The following is a 19,575-nucleotide window of genomic DNA, read 5'->3' on the forward strand; positions in this document are numbered from 1 at the left end:
TCAGACTGGGACTCCCTACTTTCGTATTTGGTGGATGGTACTAGGCAGCGGTGGTGCCCTCGGAGCATGCAACTTTTGGGCATAATAGACGATCCCGATGTAACAGACTCATGCAGGGGCATGACAATTTAGCACATCCTATATGGACTTGGCAGGGGGGGAGGTGGGTGGTAATGGCTCTTCGGGAAAAGCGAGGTAGCACTGGACTTCTCTTGAACCCTGGGTGCGGGAGGGGGGGGAGGAAAGGGGGGAAGTTGGGGTATTCTGTTCAATGTTTTGTTCTGTTTTGGAAATACCAATAAAAATCAAATTAAAAAAAAAGAATTCTAGATATGGCCATGAGCTTTTTTTTTTTTTTTTAATCTCCCCCTTTTAGCTGGAAAAGTGTGAGCAAAGTTCAGCAGGGTAGAGGAGGAGAGAAAGCAGGAAGGTTTTGAAGTGCTTCTGGAACCGGAGATGGTTCTTCTCAAGTTTCAGGGAGGAAGGAGGCTGTCCCAGAGGGAGACCCCAGCCGAAGAAAGAAATGATATATTATTTGGATACAGCAAGAGCTGCTTACTTGTGAATAGGTGCACCCTTGATATGATTTTGGATATTTATGGAGCGTGAGCCTAGCTTCAGAACATGGCGCCGTACACCAGCAGGAGTTATAGGCATACATTAGATGTGTACAGGGCAATGGCCTTACAGCATCGCTTTCGTTGCCAGTATATCCATCTAATGGGGCTGCAGAACATGCTGAAATGGAGTTTGGAAGAGGAACAGGGGATGTGTTAGGGTCGGACTGGGACAAAAAATGGGCCCGGATACTTAAAAAAAAAAAAAAGAAAGTGGCCCGCAAACCCTCATCCGTGAATCATGCCAATTCACAACTTTACAGAAAATGCTACTTATGAAGGGTTAATGGTGTTTGTTGCATGTAATGTTTGTTGTAAACACTTGAGAAAACGAGTGATAACATTCCTTTTCCATGGCCTGGCATTATATAATGATTGTTATTTAATAGCGCGTTTGCCAAAGCAGTGTATATAGCACATATTTACATACAATCATTCCCAACCAAAGTGGTTGGTACTCATTTATCAACCTCCAATTTATGAAAGGCTGAGTTGGCCTTGCCAGGATTTAAACCTGCTACCTGCAGATCATGCATATATCGCAGCAGCGCCAACGAGCACTCAACCTGCTGGTCTATATTACTGGAGTAAGCTAGGAGGAGCAAGCAGTTCCTTCCTTCTTCCCTCCCATCACACATAACTCCCATAGCCCTCCCTCCCTCCCTTCCCTCCCTCCTCTTGATGAAGTTCTTTTTTTTGTGTTCCTTCCTTTTTTCTTGCTTCTACTTCCATTCTCTCCCCTTTCTTTCATGGACATCTTTCCTCTCCTCCTTTCCTTCCTCGCTCACATTGGTTCCCTTCCTGTCTCCCTACCATCTTTCCTTTTAACTTTCCCACATCCTTCTACCCTCCTTGTTTTTGTCTCTTCTACCATTCCTCCTTATTTCTTTCCTTCCTCACTCTCTATAATTTCTACCCCATTGTTATGTTGGAAAATGGCAGTTAAAGATAAATGATTGTGTATGGGTCAACAGGCTAGGGTGCACTCGAGTTGAGTGCAATGATGGGTCCTGCAGCATTCTTGTATCACACCTGATACCAAAGGGCAGCTGCATCAACAAGCCCTTAGTCAAGACAGCATGAGAGTGTGATAAATCCATGATCAGACAGAAGCATTTAATCTAAGCATGCATGAACCCCACATCTGGGTCTGTCTAGATATAGATCTCTCACGGGATTAGGGGCCAGGATTTACAATGATTGCATGTGTTGTCTAGTCCAGCGGGTAAGGTTCCAGGAAAGGGTGATGTCTGCAAGCATGCAGTTTGAGCTACGACTTAACAATGCCACAATTCACCACAACCATGGTGCTACCACACACCTCATGCCGCTCAGACAATCACCAATCTAAATCAATGCTACACTACAGTTACCATCTCCCCAATTCTACAATGTAAGCACCATCCCTCGTTAAATCAGGGTAATGCACCTAAACTACTGAGGTGCGATTACTGGCTGAAAAATTAGGAAAAACGGTCTTCGGCGCGCCATGTGATGCTCATACCAGTATGACACAGCGTGCTGCAGAACTGGCACTAGCGATAACCTGTCTTTAGATCGTTGTATTTAGACTTTACTGAAGTGAGAAGCTCTCACTTTCCACAACTTCCTGTTTTCTGTTCAAAACACTGAGCAAACAAGCCCTACACCAGAAAAAACGTATTCAAAGAAAACATGTTGCAATAAACCTTATGTCCCTCTGGTTCCCTTCCTTCCAGGCACACAAATGGCCCAAGAAAAACAGACCTTGATGCAACGTCAGAAAGAATCCTCAATGCAGCCACTGAATCTGAACCATACACAGCCTCTGGGAGGTCCCTTACTGTGGGGCCTGTAACAAAGCTCCCAATGCACAGGGAAGCACAGAGAAAACATTGTTTCATATCATTTTGTGTATTGTGGTTCAGCTGTGCAAGTGCACAGTAACAATAAAAGGTATTATCTGTATATTCAACCATACACCCAATATATATTAAAGCAGGCTGTTTTGATGAAGGCCCAGCGTTTAGATGCCATAGAACGTGACTAACGTTGGAATAAACACAACTGAGCTTTTAAAAGCGTTAATGATCATACGCCTCAGGTATCAGCAAATGCAACCGTTTGCTAGCACAAATGTTCTTTTTATTTCACCGGCCCTTGACCTGCAAAGGTAAGGAGGAAGCAGTGTGCAAGGCATTCTGGGAAATAGTTTTTTTTAAAAATTAAATTAGTTTTGCTGATTGCCTTAATCCCCATATTCTGGATATATAGTACATTCTGAAATACAATCCTAGGGATTAAAGAATGCAACAGCGCTATGCTGCAAAGTTTGGAAGCATGGCCAAAAACTAGGCTCACACCCACCAGTTTGGACTGAGAGCGAAAGGACCACATTATGACAAACTATAGTACACACTTGTGCTTGCCACACTTAATACCTAATGCAGAAGTACAATTGACGGTCCGTGTCCTATAATTGTACACTGGAACTTAGGCAATCTGCGCTTACAAGAAGCACTGTGCATTGCACACTCCTAGTCAAGGGGTATGCACAAAATACACATACATGCAGCAATATTTACAACAGTTTAAGGGAAATGTCAATTTCTGTAAACTAAAATTATGAAGCTTTGTCCTGGCCTGCAGCGGTTTGTCCATATCAAATTTCAGACATTTTGAGAAGATAAGAGCTTTGTTCATGGGTTAAAAAGAGACACGTGGCGTGGATGCAGTTCATTTTCAGTCTTAGTGAACTTCCAGGGAGGCTTGATCATGACCTGATAAGTGTGACATACATAAATACATACAATCTCACTGCATGAAGAAGCGAGCGGGTACGATAACATAGACCCAGGGCAGCCCAGGTCAAAACATAGAGCTTCCTGCACATATTTATTGTGACACTAGAGCCACCTAAATACTGGATTGTCACCATTCACTCCCGGGCCCACCCAATTTAAACCTTTACAATTAACAGACTTCATTGTGCTTTTTTAACACTGACCCACTGAGTAGCATCAAATGCCTTTACCACTGGGTAGCACTCAGTGTTTTCACCATGGAACACCATCACATTCACATGCCTTTAAAACAAAGCAGCACTGACAGCAGTGTAGCACCTTTGACAGCATCGTAAACATCTCTTTGGCTGAGTAGCATCACAGAGCAGCATTAATGTCCTATACACTAGGCTGTACATTTGGTAACTCTGTCCTGACTTTGCCGCAGCAGATAACCACTTCAGAACCAGTCCCGCCAGATTCACCTAAAGTGTAGTCGGACCTCCTCCATTTGTGGAGCCCTCCCACCAAGTAGCACCCCAAATAAGTGAGGGGCTGTGTCCAGCCTGGCTATCTTAAAATGCATAGACAAGCACAGAGTGTCTTGGACTTGCAACCAGAATCCCAGTGCCCACTAGCGAGCATCAGTGGGGCTGCCTCCAACAAATCAACTGAGCTGCACCATAAACTCCTTATGCACAGACGAGCAACATGGACAGCCAGGTCCCTAACATCCCCTGGGCCCACATTATGAGCAATCTGATTCAATTGAATACTTGGGGCCAGGCTTGATAGAATATGGAGGGTGGAGACCGGACGATTAAGGTAAAAAGGAGAATGGGAATTTGGACAGGTCGACGCTTCAGTTAATAGAATGAAAGACTGCACAATGATACTTTTTCCAAAAACTTCACATCAACCAAGACACCTAAGCCCTGCATGTGCCACCAGGACAGCACCTTTGACCTTTCCCCTTTCCCTGCACCCGTCTGTCCAGGGTAGCTCTTCCATGTGGGCCGAGTCCACACTACTTTAAGCGTGTTGTTCTGTAATTCATTTCAATTGACAATCCTGCACGCGCACATTTATGTAAACACAAACAGGTCATTTTAGGATTCAGTGTTCCCCTCTGCCATAGTGCACTTTTGTAAGGACTAGGACTACTACAAAGTCCAGCCCTCCACTGCTGACTAGCCCACACTGAGCCAGGTGTTGCAAGCAATGAACCAGGCAGACCACGACATGGCTCCTTTCGGCACCAGCTCAGGATACAGCACCAGGAACAGCATTGAGTTTGCGTCATCGCATGCTCCCACCACCATATGCCATGGATGGGAGGGATGCTGCTGCCTTCAACAGGTGTTTGAGAAAACCTGATCTTCATTCAAAAGACACTCATTTAGTCTGATTGGAAATGTGATTTTTTTTCTCCATATTTTCTTTGTCTGTGCTCAAACATCCCCTTGTGGTTTGAGTTGCATGTGTTGTTAGTCATGCTGATACAATGATTGCACGGCCATGACACACACTGACTGGGTAGCAGTGCTCTGGCCGTTTCTAGATTAACAGGGATAGTAACAATTAATTACAAACACTTCACTGGACTGTTCTCGTTCAGAGTGACTGCCTCTTCTCTGACTCCCGACCGCTGCTGGCCCCTTCAATTTTATGTTTTAATTACTTACTGTGTGTAACCCACGTGCACAAATTCTGTCTCCAGAGACTCTCCATTGCAGTTCACGCTGGGCCAGGCAGCTTGAATAGGCCCTTATCGATGTCGGGTGTGCTTTGCTTGAGGCCTGCTCTCTTCTTTGTCATCAACACTTCCTTTTGAATATCTGTGCGTTGTGTTGGGTGTGGCACCCAGCAACACAACAATGCGCATGACGGCCCATGCGTGTTGAGCATGATTGGCTGCCACTGCCAGCCTGCTGCATATCAACAGGTCCCATACCCTGAGAGGGCGAGGCTCAAGAGTCATGCCCGGGTCAGCCCCGCCTTGCCCCGACCCAAGACAGGCAAAAGCAAACTCGATGTAGAGCCCAACCCCCATGACAGGAATTGTTGGTGTATTCGAAGAGAACGTGAAGCTGCCTGCCTGGCACCAAGCCAGTGGATGGCAGGGGCACTGTCAACCCCACGACTCATGCTATTGATGCACCATCAAAGAAAAGTTAACGCTTACTAAGTAAGCATTAACTTTTTTTTATGATGTTCTCCAACTGACACTGTGTGCATTCTAATCATAAATACATCAGTTTGCCGCTGTGCGGCGACCTGGCGGCAGGCTGTGTGACGCAACCTAACAAGTACAACTTCAGTTACTAAAATCCAGCCCAGCTCCATGTATATTAATGCGGCTCATAAAACCGGCGCCCGAGTGGCTAATGAAATCGGCCCCAGGGCCATCCAAAGTCCATTTTGATTCTGCCAGTGGCAGAATGGTAGATAGGCCAGTCTGCCCCTGAAAAGGTGGGATACTGGGTTGGTTGGGTTTAGGGGGGGTACCTTTGGGTATGTGAAGGTGTTCCTCAATTTATTTTCCTAATTGCACAAGGGTGGAGGCAAGTATGACGTTGATGGGTAGGATGTTGTGCAGACTGGCATAGACTGAGAAGGCTTGTTTCCTGGGAATTTCTTTCATACATTTCGGTTCCAATCTGCACAGGTCCCGACTGCTGGTGATGCACTGACCACCAGAACGGGTGAACATTTGCCAGGTATGAGGTACAATGCATTGTAACTGCTTTGTATATGATGCATGCCTGGAAGGGCATTCAGTAAAGTCAGAGTATTGAGGGCATTTCGTGGTGACCTCTGGTGAGGATAGCAGCACTGTGTAGAAGCTCCTCGTGTGTGCTAAGGTGGTGGTGGTGGTGGGTTGGCCAGTGAGCAGGACATTTCTTCAGTCCAGGTGAGACGGAGTAGGGCCTCCTACTCTCACTGTCAGCATTCATAATTGATCAGACTTGGGACCTCTTCTCTTCACTCTATATAGCTCTGCCCTAGGAAGACTAATCTCATCCTTTGGGTTTCACAATCACCTTTTTGCTGATGACACTAAAATTGTGTTCTCATTTCGCTCCTTCACCCCAGCTATCTCAGAACAGATTATGAATTTACCCACTCCAATTCCCCACTGGATAGCTCTCTACTGCCTCCTTCTGAACTGGAGTGTTCCTACCAACACCAGCCTGAAGCTGGTGTTGGTAGCAAGGTCTTGATTTTCCGCAGGAGCACCATGCTATCAGAGTTATCTTCGCTAACTGACTGTCTTTGCGGATACCCAGAAACTAGGTGTAGACTTAAGGGCAGGGTGAAGTCAAGAAGGTTCATAGCCAAATACAGATGTGGAGGTATTCTGTGTTGTTGAGATGCTGAAAGGGCGTCTTGGTGAAGTTGTTTTAGAGAGGTGCTGGCTATCCAGTTTTGGATTAGGCAGGAATTAAGCTGGTGGATTTCTTTGGTAGATGGTATTTTGACAAGTGTTTTGTATCGTCTGTGTATTGGGGATGTGGGCATTGTGACTGGGGAAAGGAGAATTAATAGGGGCTCCATGTAGCGGTTTAAGATTAAGGTGAGAGGGTGTATCCCCTTCGAAGTCTATAGGAGGTGGCAGTTTGAACATAGCCATCTGGACAAACTGATGGAAGTCTTCTAGGTAGGAGATGAACCAGTGAAAAATGCTCTGTACAGAACCCATGTGGTTGGGCAGTATGTTGATGAGGGCTTGATGGTCTACTTTGTTGAAGGCTGCAGAGAGATCTAGGAGCTTGAGGAGGCATGGCATGGCATGCATCATTGAGGATATGGAGTGCATTGTCAACCACTTAATGGTGGCTGCTGGCACCATGACACATCTGGGTCCTAGGCCTGCCTGATAGGCCTATAGGAGGCCACAGGCATCAATATATGCTTAATGTTGGTCCCTATTCTTTCAAGAATACGGCTTATGAAATCAAGCTATGTGATGGGGAGGTTGTTACAGAGATCAAGATTCAGTTGTGGGTTGAGCAGAGGATGATTTCTCTGGTTTTGAGGGTGGTGGGAAAGGTGAACTGAGTGAGGGACGTGATGATTGCCAGGATGGAATGGCGGTCTTCCGTGGGGAATGTCTCGAGGATGAAGGCTGACAAGAGATCACTTGAGAAAGCTGTTACTTTGATGGTTCCTGGAGTTTTTCTCAAGTCTTCCACTGAGAATGTTTTCAAAATAGTCCATGTCATTTTATTTGGTAGAATGAGCAGAACATTGCCTGCTTTTGTGTTGGCATCAGTTTTGACAGATATTGAAGATCTTATCAACAAATAAGTTGTTGATGGATTTCTTGATGGAGTGTGTCATGGGGATGTTGGGAAGGAGGCTGTTCCACTGTTTGACTGCCTTGAAGGGTGCCTTACTTTATTTGTGGGCTTTGGCTATGATGTTGTCGTTGCAGGAGCCTTTTGCTATGTTGATCATTTGTCTACAGGAAATCCAGAGTTCTTTAAGTAGGGTAAGGTCACATGGTGTTTTGAACTTGCACCAGACCCTCTCTTGTTACATTTAGTTGTATGTACCAAGGAGCAGATGGTTTGTGTCTGATGTTTGGTTGTTTTCCGGGGCCACGAATGTTGATATTTGACTTCAGGGTGTGGAATTCCTTGTTTTGGGAACTGACAGGTTTTCAGCAAGGTTGATCAGGCATTTTGTGAGTGCTTTAAAGGATCGGGAGTTGTGTTTGTTAAACTTCGATTGGGTGTGGTTAGGTCTTTGGACATGGTATATGGTAATGTTCAATCAAGAGTTAGGGGTGTGCTTTATTGGGGTTTGGGGAAGTCTGGGATGATGACGTCCAGGATGGTACCTTTGTTATTGGTTGTTTTTTTCTTTTTGCTGGGTGTGGTTCAGTGTGTCCAGTATGTTGTGTAGTGCCTCCTTCGTGGTCTTGATGGCATTGAGCCAGGGAGGTTGAAGTTCCTGAGGGAGATGTGTGAGGGTCATGGTGGTTAGTAGGCCGGTGAAGTTGTCAATGATGGGCATGTAAGACTTAAGGGCTCTAGAGACGTGGTTGAATTTGCTTGTATCTGTGAGAGGTGGGAAGGGGTTAGGGGATGCATGGCAATGGGGAAGCCGTCTCGATCCAAGATGGTGCTGCTGGGTTCATAGGGACGTGGGCAGCCCCTTCCAGCATGGGGCCACCCAGAAGATGACAATGGGGCTGCGGGGTTGAGTGTGTGTTCCCCCCAGATTATTGGGGCCCCCTGAAGTCATAGATGGCCACAGGGTACAGCAGTGATCGCGGGGAGCCCCCAGGGCATGTGGATGCCCAATAAGGCTAGAACTGTTCCTTGGTGGTGAATGGTTGGGCACCCACACAGGCAGAGAACCGGCCAGAGACTTAAGGGTACGGTTCATGCACGCTTTGAATTTGGGTGGCAAAACACGACAGACGGGGCCCCCCAGAAGAAAGAACAGTGGGTTCAGTCCCCAACATCATTAAGGGGCAGGAACACCATGCAGCCACACAAGGACAGACCCATGAAGGTACTGTAATGGGGTGGCTGACCGCAGCGGTCACCCCTGTGTACAAAGACATGTATTATATGTCATGTAATGAATGTCTTGTGTGTTAGTTTATTTATATAGAAATGTATATTAATAGTTATAATAATGTTCAGTGTCTGGTACTGTTAAGTAGGGTAGTGTTCATATTTATGACTAGTAGGAATGTTAAGTAGAGGGGCCAGCTCAAGAAATGTTATGTAGGTTATGTTTATAGGTTGTAGAATGTATTAGAGGGATGGTAGTGGTGGCCTGCCTGAGGCCGCCTAGGCAGTGAGGCCACCCTCAGAGGCCATCTTCTGGACTCACGTATCAGCAGGTGGTACCAGGTAATAGGCAGGGGGTCTGTTGCTTCAGTCTCACACTGTGGGTCTCTCTGCGACCCCTCCAAGGGGGGAGCTGACCGAGCAGATCCCTTTTTAGGAATAACTCATGCCAGAGGGCATTTAAAAGGAACTAGGGATTAGGAATGTTATTTGTAAAGAATTTAATGTGTTTTATAAACAAAGGGGATTCCCGTTGGGGTCCTCATAAAAGCCACCTTTGTATCTGTGTCTAAGAATGGCGTAAGGTAAGAACTCAGGGTCTGGCCCATCTCCTGTAAACAATTGTATTTACAGGTGCATCGCTCGTCCCTATCCGGCTGGCCTGGTGGGTAAGAATGGTGGTTCTTATGGCTGGGAATCAGGGGCTAGAGTATGGGCAATAACTAGCACATTTGCTCTTTACAGTGATAACAAATGGCAGTGAGTGCTATATAAAAGAAAATACAAGTTATAATTAAGTAGTCTATTTGTACAAAATGAATGCACATTAGGGCCTGAGACCCACATATCCTTTGGCAAGAGTCACTTAAGGTGGTGGATCAGATAGTGATAAAGCACGAAAAGACTCAAAACATCTGCAGTGTGCACCGAAAAAAGGGCAAGGCCATCTTAGGCAAGGGAAGCAGCCATTTTGAAATTCATTAAAACGTGACATTTGACATTACATAAGGATGAACACCAATGCATGAAAATACAATTTCCAATAATGGCAACAATATACTTTGTTCCTAAAATCCACAAAATATTTCATAATTTCCCACCATGAGGTTTCCAAATGAGGTCTTTACATTGCCTTTTACAACAAATATGGAAAAACTCAAGTATCTATAACACATGTAAAGAAGATAAAGACAAAAAAAACCTGCTTTCATGCTAAAGCCTACTATGAATTTAGAATTATTAGAGAATAAAAATCAATTTCAAACCACCATGTTTGAAAGTGTCTTCTCTTTAACTATCATGTTGGTGTGACTTGGATAACCCCATTGAGAAACTAAACATGGCCCACAGTGGTTCCAGTCATTCAGGTCTACCAGACATACTGGCACCATTAGTGTTGATTGGGACCAGACAGTCCCAACCCCTTTTCCTGGGTACTAACACATGTGACATGCAGAAACCCACGAAAGTTGCAGTTTTCGCAGGAGACTGCATGCCCAAATAAGGAATACCCATGTCTCTCGACCTGGTGGAAGGCAAAGGGAAAAAATGGCCAAAGGGCAGAACAAACGACATTGTGGCAAGGCCATTTTTGGCACTGTCCACAGTCTTGCAGTAAACGCGGTATGGTCCATAATAATGAAGTAAAAAATACTTTAAAAGTAAACTGCTGCCACCAGTTTGTCCTAGGCACACTTGTACAAACACCAAAAAATCCTTAGAGGGTGGCTAGGGCCATAAACCAAAAGGATCCCTATGCGCAAGGTACTGTAAGGTACTTGGCACATAGATAAAAAGTTACCAAGAAATGGCAACCTAGTCGAAGACTAGGGGAAACAGTTTCCCAGTACTGACAGCCTGAAGGATGTGTCCCCATAACAAATGAGCGAAAGCCCAGAGGAGCGCAGATGAAGGCTGTGCTTCACTGGAAAAAATCAGGTTAGGTAAGGCAAACAAAAGCAAAATGTTTAGGGGGTTGACAAATGAAGGGAAAATTGCACCGAAGGGCAATCTTTCCTAACACTATATGAAAGCACACATGACTTATTAAATATAATGAAGGCTTGACTGAAGCCTATGTAGACCACATCCATTGTTCACACATCATCGATTTCCTTTGTCACCTCAATATTCTCAATTGAATTTGCTTGTCAAAGTTCCCCTGTAAAACCAGCTCCTTGGGCTAGCATATTGCTTTTATATCTAGTTATTCTGCTCATAAGATGCTCCATTCATTAACTCGCTCTTGTTCTTCCTCGGCAGCTACGAGCAATCTCTAAAGGACTTCACGGAAGCATTCACGCAGCTGAGGGGGAACCTGCTCATCGACTACAAGATCCTGGGACTGCCGTACAAGCTCTATGGTTGTGAGGTAAAGAGTTGGCTCGTGCTCGCAGTTGATCCCACTGAAAGAAGTCCACCCAACCCATTTAGGGGAGCACCATTTCATGTTCATGTGTCAGTGTTAATACGATAAGTTGGCACCGACACCATCCCAACTTGAGAGCTAGAGTTGTCAACAATTCTTTTACTTCCCTGTTTTGGTGCCTTTTAAACATATTGTCTGTCAAAGGCTGTTTTCAAGTAGGCATAACCTGTCACGATTTTTAACTCTGGTGTAAAGTGCTCAATTGGTCAGTGTAAAGTGCTCAATTGGTCAATGTGTCTGGATCCCCACCTACACAAGTTGCTAAATGTTGCCAGTTGCAGTAGACAAACTTTAGTTATTTAACATACGAATCAACACCAACAGTTCCCAAAATGTTGCCAGTTGCCCAATCTTGGTTACTGCAGTGGATGGGCTCCCTACAAACGCAATCAGTGCAGCGAAAGGCGCCCCTGTGCAGGGCCCATTAATCCAGTGGCATAGATCCCTTCACACCGAGACCAGTGCAGTGATTGGTGTGCAGCCTGACCAAAGTTGCAAAATGAACCAACATACAAGATTGAGAAATGCACTGAAAGGAGCCCCAATGCAAGCCTCAAATGCCGTGCCATGGGTCCCTTATATCCTGATCGGTGGCATAAGCCTGATCAATTTACTGATTGGCGTCAATCTGAAATCCTCAAGGAAGTCAAGAGGGAGTCCCTTTAAAATGCTGATCAGTGCATTGAAAACAACCCTTCTGAAAGGGTGGTCAATGCAGTGATAGGAGCAATTATTCTGTCATGCCCATTTTGGATATTTTTAAGTCAGCAGTCTTAAAAGAAAATAGAAGCCAGGAAGCCGAAGACTTTAATAGGTGGTGCTGTCTTTACAATAGGACTTCCAGTTGGGAAGCCTCTGGAATAGCCTTAATCATGTGGATCTTATTTACACATTCCTTGAACGACTACTGGAGTCCACTCCTCCAGTCCCTGTACCCATAAGATAACTTTTACAATTCCAATTGATACTCTGAACTCGGTTTCATTCTCACACTATAAAAAGAGAGGACAGAAAAATCCCACCGCTCTTTCACCCAAAGAGGGAATCTACTCATTTTATCACTGTAATAATTCACTCCTAAATTTGTGAACATAGAGGTATTTAATCTAGCAAAAAATTGATCACCTTTCACAATTCTAGGCATGGAATTTTATTTTACAAAAGGTTAATTGAACGTCTGCATAGCAGTCTCCTTATATTATGAATGTAGCATTTACCTGGACCGGCATGTGATTCTCTTTGACCATCATCTTGCCTTTCCAGGATTAACAGTAACCATCCTCATTCTCTCTGACACACCAGCATCTCCCTCAGGTGTCTGCCATATTTTTCTCCACTTCGACCGATGGCCAAGCCCCTCCTCCTTTCAGCCTGTCCTTGCACCCACCATTGTTTTTTATTTCTCCAACCCCACTGGAATAAGTCACCCCTCTCCCCACTGGAGTAATGCCCACTCCCCATCCTCCTTCCTCACTTATCTTTCCTCAACAGCCTCCAGCATGCATTCCATCTTCAGAGCTGATACAGAAATAAAAAAGGGACTGAGTCTGTTGACTGCTCTCAGTGGTGGCCATCTTGACTTCTAGTTTAGTTTTAGTGACATTGTGCAATTTCCCTTAAAAAAAACTATTATCACCCAAAGGGAACCCCTAGGGTGCTAACAGCAGTAAACAAAGCTATGTGGGACAGACATAGCTGGTAAGGTCCCAGAGTCTTTGAATGTGTTCACTGCACTCTGGCCTACCTGGCTCGGGCTACGTAGTGGTGTTAATTGCTGAAGTAAATGCAGTATTAGAAGCTAGATCTATTTTTCACTTGTCCCTAAAATGCATGAATTCCATTTGGCTCCACTTGGTTAATGATGGTTACCAAAGGAAACTGGAATTTACAACCAAAAAATCTACTCTACGGACTTGGTGCAAAGAACCGGCTGCCAAACATATTACAATACCGAAGACCTGAACCTGCAGACAATGGAAAGACCCACTTGGAAGGAAGAGAATGTGGGTTCCCGTAGGCCAAGATTTCTAAATATCCACAATGGTTTGATTTACAAAATGCTCAAGGGAGAATTACCAAGGGCATCACTCAGTACCATGAGCTTAGAGGGGGAGCACTTGTGGGCTTGGAGGACAGATTGAGCAGCAAGATGTCAGCAGCTGCCAGGAGGACCCAGGGTAGCAGGAGCAATGGAGATCCAATAGGCAAGAAGGCAGGCAGCCACTGAGGAACATGTTAAGGTAGAGAACCAATGCCCATGCTCAGCTCAACAAGCTGCACAGCCAAGCACGTTGTGGTGTTTGCAGGCCTCAGGTGTGGACCAACACTGGTATAAAGAGGCTCAGTGTTATACACTGGATGGAGGAAGAGGAGGATGGAGGTGGCAATTCACACCAGTGAGTAGATGGGAGCAGAGAGAGAGCAAAAGAGTAAGCAGGGAGGATAAGAGGCGGTGCAGTGAAAGGTGGAAAAATAGGAGGCGAGTGTGTGAGGAGGAGATTGGGAAGACCTGGGGAAAAAGATACAGAGCAGGGAGAAGAGAGATGGTCAAATCAGTACAGTGTGAGGAGGTGGAGGGAGAGACAGAGGAAGCGATTGTCAGTGAGGGAAGTAATGCCCGGGGAGGAGGTGTTTGGGAAAAACAATATTGAGGGTGAAGGAGGAGGCCGACATACGAGAGACAGATGAGAAAGATGTAACATTGGAAAGATGGAGGTTGGGTGTGAGGTGTTGAAAGAGGAGAAGGAGGAAGGAAAAAGAGGGGGCTTAAAGTCAAGTGGGGAGGTGAAGAGTACAGAATCATTGTTTAGCATCAAGGAGAAGGCACCGGGGCAGAGGAGTGGGGAGAGAGCATGCAAGCCACAACAGGGATAGTGCGCTGTGCAAGAGGTACCTAAAGGACAGTCTATCAGCCTAGAGGTGGCAGAGACTGCCAATTCCACCGCTGAGGTCTGGCACAGCATCACTCAGTCCTGGAACTCTAGTCAATGACCCTCAGACATGTGAGGCCTGACAGGTGGTACAGACCACCTGGGAGATCAATATCCTCCATCACAAGAAAGTGCAGGGGACACTTGAAATCCCAAAGACTGAGAGACATATTAGTGCCCCCTTCTAGGCAGAGTGCAAAGAAAGGGGCAGGCAGACTGATGGACTAGGGTCCTTAAACAGGTAGGAATTGCTAATCGTTGTTTCTTTGAATAGCCCCCATTTTTAAGCCCAGTCCACCTTAAACCATTGGCCTACTTTTATTGTAAAATCAATCTTTCTAAATTGCACTTTGAGTGTTGAGTTGTCTGTTGGTCTCCCAGGCCGGGGTTTATTAGCTGAAATGTATTTGTATTCTTTTTTAAACTTTATTTATTGCTCAGCTGCATAAACAGTTGCCAAAATAGCACACATAATCAAAGATAATATATGAAAGCAACAAGCAGCACATCGCTATTGAGTTCAACGGTCAGGTGGAAGCGGTAGACAGCCCTGAAAACAGTGACAACATATGTTAAGCCTCCTCAAATTACTCAAAAGGGCATTGCTAAATACAGTTTAAGATCAGACCAAATGTCTGTGGGTCGGTTGGATGTCGGTGCCAGATATCCACGTCACTTCCATAATATTGGTCTAAATTACGTGCTGAATCAATGTTCTTTGTTGGGGCCCTACGGTGCATCCAACGTAACAGAATGCACCTCTTAGCAAGGAGAAAAACCAAGTTCAACTACTTGCGCGTGCATTTGGAAGTTTTTTCATATTGACCAAACAAGCTTGTATGCGGTGTAAGTTGTAGACGAGTTCCCGTTATATTGCCAAGAGTGGCACATACCTCCCCCGAGAAGCTCGACAGACCCGGGCAGGACCATAACATGCGCATACCAGCTGCTTCATAAAATCCACATCTGGTGCGAACGCCCACACAGTCTTGTCTAAAAAGTCGCATGCTGGCCCGCTTGCAATGCCATCCATTCAATATTTTAAGTTGAATGAGTCTGAATCTCGAATTCATGGACACTCCCCCATGTTAAATTAAACGTTTTGTGCCACATATCATCAGTTCTATCAACATTTAGAGCCCCAGCCCAACCACTTCGGATTTTGGGAGCCAAGTTAGGGGTCAAGTCTAATACTACTTTATAAAGTGCAGACACAATATATCTGCAAACCTCCCGCATGCGTTATGTATGAAAGGCCAAGGTCTCGTGGCAGTGCCTCCGCAAAGTTCCCCCATTTAACTTGGTAAGCCGCCTGCGGTCTAGAATACTTCACTAATCACCGGGGATGCCCACGCACCTCAAGAAAAGCGTCCAGGATAGTAATGAATCAGCGTGCATGTCACCTAACAGTGTATTGTAGCTGGACCCCCCAGGTTCTAGATAGTCCTATCTCAAGGGTGGGTGGCTTCAACAGCACAGTGATGACTGCCTCCCTCATTGTTGCTGGAGTAGTTGGTTCCCCATTGCCGCCTCCCATACTCTACAGTGATAGAAGTGTACCAAAAATGTAGTAGTGGACCTGGGATTCCAGCGAGGGACAGAGTAAGAACGAAGGAAGCAATGTGCAACACATTTTTCGAGGATTGCAGTCATGCAGGTTGATAGCCAATTGAGTTGAAACAGATTTCAATTTAGTTGTAACTGATATCCGCTGTTAAAATTGAGAAGTGTGCTTTAACGTCACAAAGAACAGTTCCGGAATGGTGAAAATGTTTGCAAAAAGTAGTGGAGTAGTTAACAGTAAAAAATAAAAGTAGTGGAATACCGCTCCCAGCCGTCCCGGCTCACTTTGACCACTGTACTTCTAGCAAAGTATTGCTAATTATGAGTTTATGATGTTGGTAGAATTCTGCAGTTAGCCCGTCAGAAACCGGAGCTTTGCCAGAAGGGAGCTCTTCAATAGCTTAAAGTATTTCTTCAACTGTTATTGGAAGGTCCAATGACATTTTGATGTCCTTGGACAGTTGCATCAGCAGTAGGTCCTCAAGGAACTCATCTATCTCCGCCGTCGTGCATGTGTCTTGCTGTGTGTAGAGAGTGGCGAGAAGTTCTCAAACACTTAATTTATTTCTTTACAAGTGTAGACAACATGACCATCCTGGTTTTTATTAACGTAAAGTATCCCGCTATACCCTTTGTTGTGCTGCACCAATTGAGCTAGTGTTCGCCCTGGCCTTTCCCCTTCACTGTATCAACGGCCCACTGTTGGGGTCCCAGATATTTGAATTCCCTATCAACATTGACGCAGAAATTCTCTGTCGCCTCGCTGAGTTTTCATGTAATAGGCATAGGATTGGATGAATATTCCATCTCGAGCCGACTAATATCTACCTCTCAGTCATGTATATCTTTGCCGATTACTTTCAGAACACCAAACTCTGTAGACATAGCAATTCCCCTGATGAACACTTTGAAGGCTTGCCAAAGAGTACCCACCTCTTTCACCATTCCCTTGTTGATGTCAAAAAATGTTTATATTATCTAGGCTATTGAAGACAAATACTGTCATTTAATGCTAAGGATTTAAACCTCCAGGAGTTATAGCGATGACATCTCTCAGTGAGAACTAGACTTACAAGCATTGGTGCATGGTCCAATTAGGTCGTGGTCAATATCTTGGTCATGGTAACTGTTCTCATGAGTGCTGGGGAGAGGCGCTACAGATCTATCCTGTATAATATGTATGTGCACCCAACATATCTGTCAAGGACTTCGTGCCCTCCAACACTCATTTCTACTGTACACAACCACATAGCGGTCCGGGAGTCTTTCAAGGACTTGTATCCCACCCATTTTTTTCACCCCCATATCCGAGGGGATCCCCTGAGGTGGTAGCTCTGGTTGTCAAGTATTTCCAGCAATGTGTTCTCAAAAAACTGTTCCATACTACTTCTGACATGGCCTCTGGCACCCCAAAATGCAGAATTTGGTTGGAGCAATACGGCCTTGGGCTTTTTGTAATTTAGCATTGAGTGCTTTACTGTTAGCTGAAATGTCATCCAGTTTAGAGTTGACTAGGAAAAGCCTGCGGTCATGCTGGGTAGGAGTTTTTTGCAACTCAGCGGGTTCACCTACAGTCATCTAGGGCAGCAGCGTCTGCTCCGATGCTCAGTCCGGAGCCCTTCATTCATTATAATGTGGGGTTATATAACAATGTGTCTGGTCACTCCTCTGCGCCTATATGGGCACTCAACGGCACTTGAGAAGAGTATTTGCACCAAGAAAGCACTTCCTGCGCACGTCACCACATATCGGGGAACCACAGGAACAGATGGGGGCAACGTTCACTGTCCCCAGTTATAGTGCCTCCAGGAGACCAATGTCTACCGTGAAGCTGACATCACGCAATCACTGCCGAACCCAAAGCTCAACAGCAGCAAATATCAGAGGGGCACAGGGTGTACCCACCAAACTCCCAGTGAAGCAGACACAGGATATCGGACAGGCAGTTCAGTCCAGAACGCCGTACCTCCTCGCGGCCGATACCCTCAGTAGCCGATCACAGGGCCCAGCACCTCCAACTTTCAAGCCAGTGGGCACATTAGGAACTCTGGCAATACCCTCTGCAGTACACACAAACTGTGTCACAAACGCGTCTCAGGAATGTTCAGCTCCTCCAAGGCGACAGCCTCGCCACACAGACTGCCAACAGCCCGATGCAGGCTAGAGCAGATCAGCAGCGCCTCAAAAGGGGGTGCTGCAGTGATCCGAGCCCTGCTCACTCCACACCAGCAATCCCTGCTACAACAACAGCAGGTGCCCCAACCTGGGAAGAAGATTGAAGCAGCCTTCTGGCTCACTGTGTAACAGCACCCCAAATTAGCTGAAATGTAAGGTGCCCCTCCACATCAAGGCACTGGAGCTTATCTGTGCATCTCAGTGGATGAGATGTCCTGCTGTCACTGAAGGGTGGGCAATAGATGCTGGATCTCAACCGCCCAAAAAATTGAGCCACCAACAAAAATGAAAGACACACTCGTATTTTAGTTCTCCTTTCAAAAAGTGTTGGGCTTGTTAGCATGATCCTGGTTATTGTCTGACTCAATGATGCAGCAGAAGAGACAACCCTGCAAATGCATATATCACACAGCTCATTTTAGTCTTACAGAAACAGAGTTTGCACATTTCAATTGAGAAAAAAGCACTTTAAATTCAATGGTCACAGCCAGACATCACCAAAGATGTTCAGCAGCAAGCAGCTTAGAAATCTAACAAATCCAAAGTGTTGACAGTTGCAGAAACCACTGGGAAACCTGGAAAAATAAACTACAGTAGTGAACTAACTAATATTACCCCCAGCAGCAGTAGAACCCCTGCAAAGAGAAAGAATGATGAAATATACTTAGTACGAGTGACCGCAAGAACACCAGGGGTATATGGTATGATATACTGTTTTAACTCAGTCACCCTGCAGAGGTGTCATGGTGCTGAAGCAAAACAACTAAACCAGTTGAACTTCGAAGAAAGGGATCTTACTTCAGAGAAAACAATTAACAGGGAAATGTTTGCAGTAAAACTGTAGATGCTGTGATGATTCAAAGAATATACAGTAATGGATGCCAGAGTAGCTGATTGGGGAAAACAAACAAGAGACCACCCTGTGTGGCCTACTTCTAGATAGGATCAACACATAGGCGTAGGGCGCAAGATCTAAGATTCCAGCAGTAATATAGGGGAAAAAGAATAAACTCTAAGAACCACGGTCCTTGATGCTGCGATTCCTGGTGGACCAAAAAGAGAGACACAAGGGATCCATGCCCTCTGCGCGCTAATGTCAAAAGAATGTGCAGCCATGTTTTGCAGGGTGCCCGTGGGGAGACCCAAGTATACAGCATTGCAATAGAGAGGCTAGCAATAAAGGCATTCATCAAATTACTCTTATGTAAAAGGGGAAATATTGTAAGAATCGAAAAGTGTCCTAAGATGGAAAAAAAAATAAAAGCCTGTAACTGCAATACTTGACAATTAAGAGACAGGGCGGAATCTAGAATAACGCCCACCTCTTGCACTTGGAGTACCTGGTGAAGGGCATGAGTCACATAGCAACAGCCAAAGGTTGCCATGCCAGAACCTGCTTCACAGGGCAGGCCCTCCATCTTAGAAGGGTTACCTCTCAATCATATTTTTATCCACATTTTCCGTGCAGTTTTGAACCCCGTCAGACAAGACACCCTGGTCATCCCCCATTCTGAGTGCCAGCTGCGTACATGTAGAAAGGGTCAAGTCAGCCAATGGCTTCTTGCACAG

The 19,575-nt window shown here is 45.4% G+C and overlaps 1 protein-coding gene across 4 annotated transcripts in view; it reads left to right on the forward strand.

The window, feature by feature from the left end:
- NCF2 (neutrophil cytosolic factor 2) overlaps positions 1-19,575 on the forward strand; it is a 232,909-nt gene that overhangs the window by 64,667 nt on the left and 148,667 nt on the right. For all 4 annotated transcript variants that reach the window (XM_069641395.1, XM_069641396.1, XM_069641397.1 and 1 more), the window contains exon 3: positions 11,173-11,281. In XM_069641395.1, coding sequence (XP_069497496.1) covers positions 11,173-11,281 — 109 coding nt within the window. The remainder of the gene's footprint in view (positions 1-11,172; positions 11,282-19,575) is intronic.

The sequence above is a fragment of the Ambystoma mexicanum genome, chromosome 1q, assembly GCF_040938575.1.
Source record: "Ambystoma mexicanum isolate Mex_15411 chromosome 1q, UKY_AmexF1_1, whole genome shotgun sequence".
NCBI classification, from domain to species: domain Eukaryota; kingdom Metazoa; phylum Chordata; class Amphibia; order Caudata; family Ambystomatidae; genus Ambystoma; species Ambystoma mexicanum.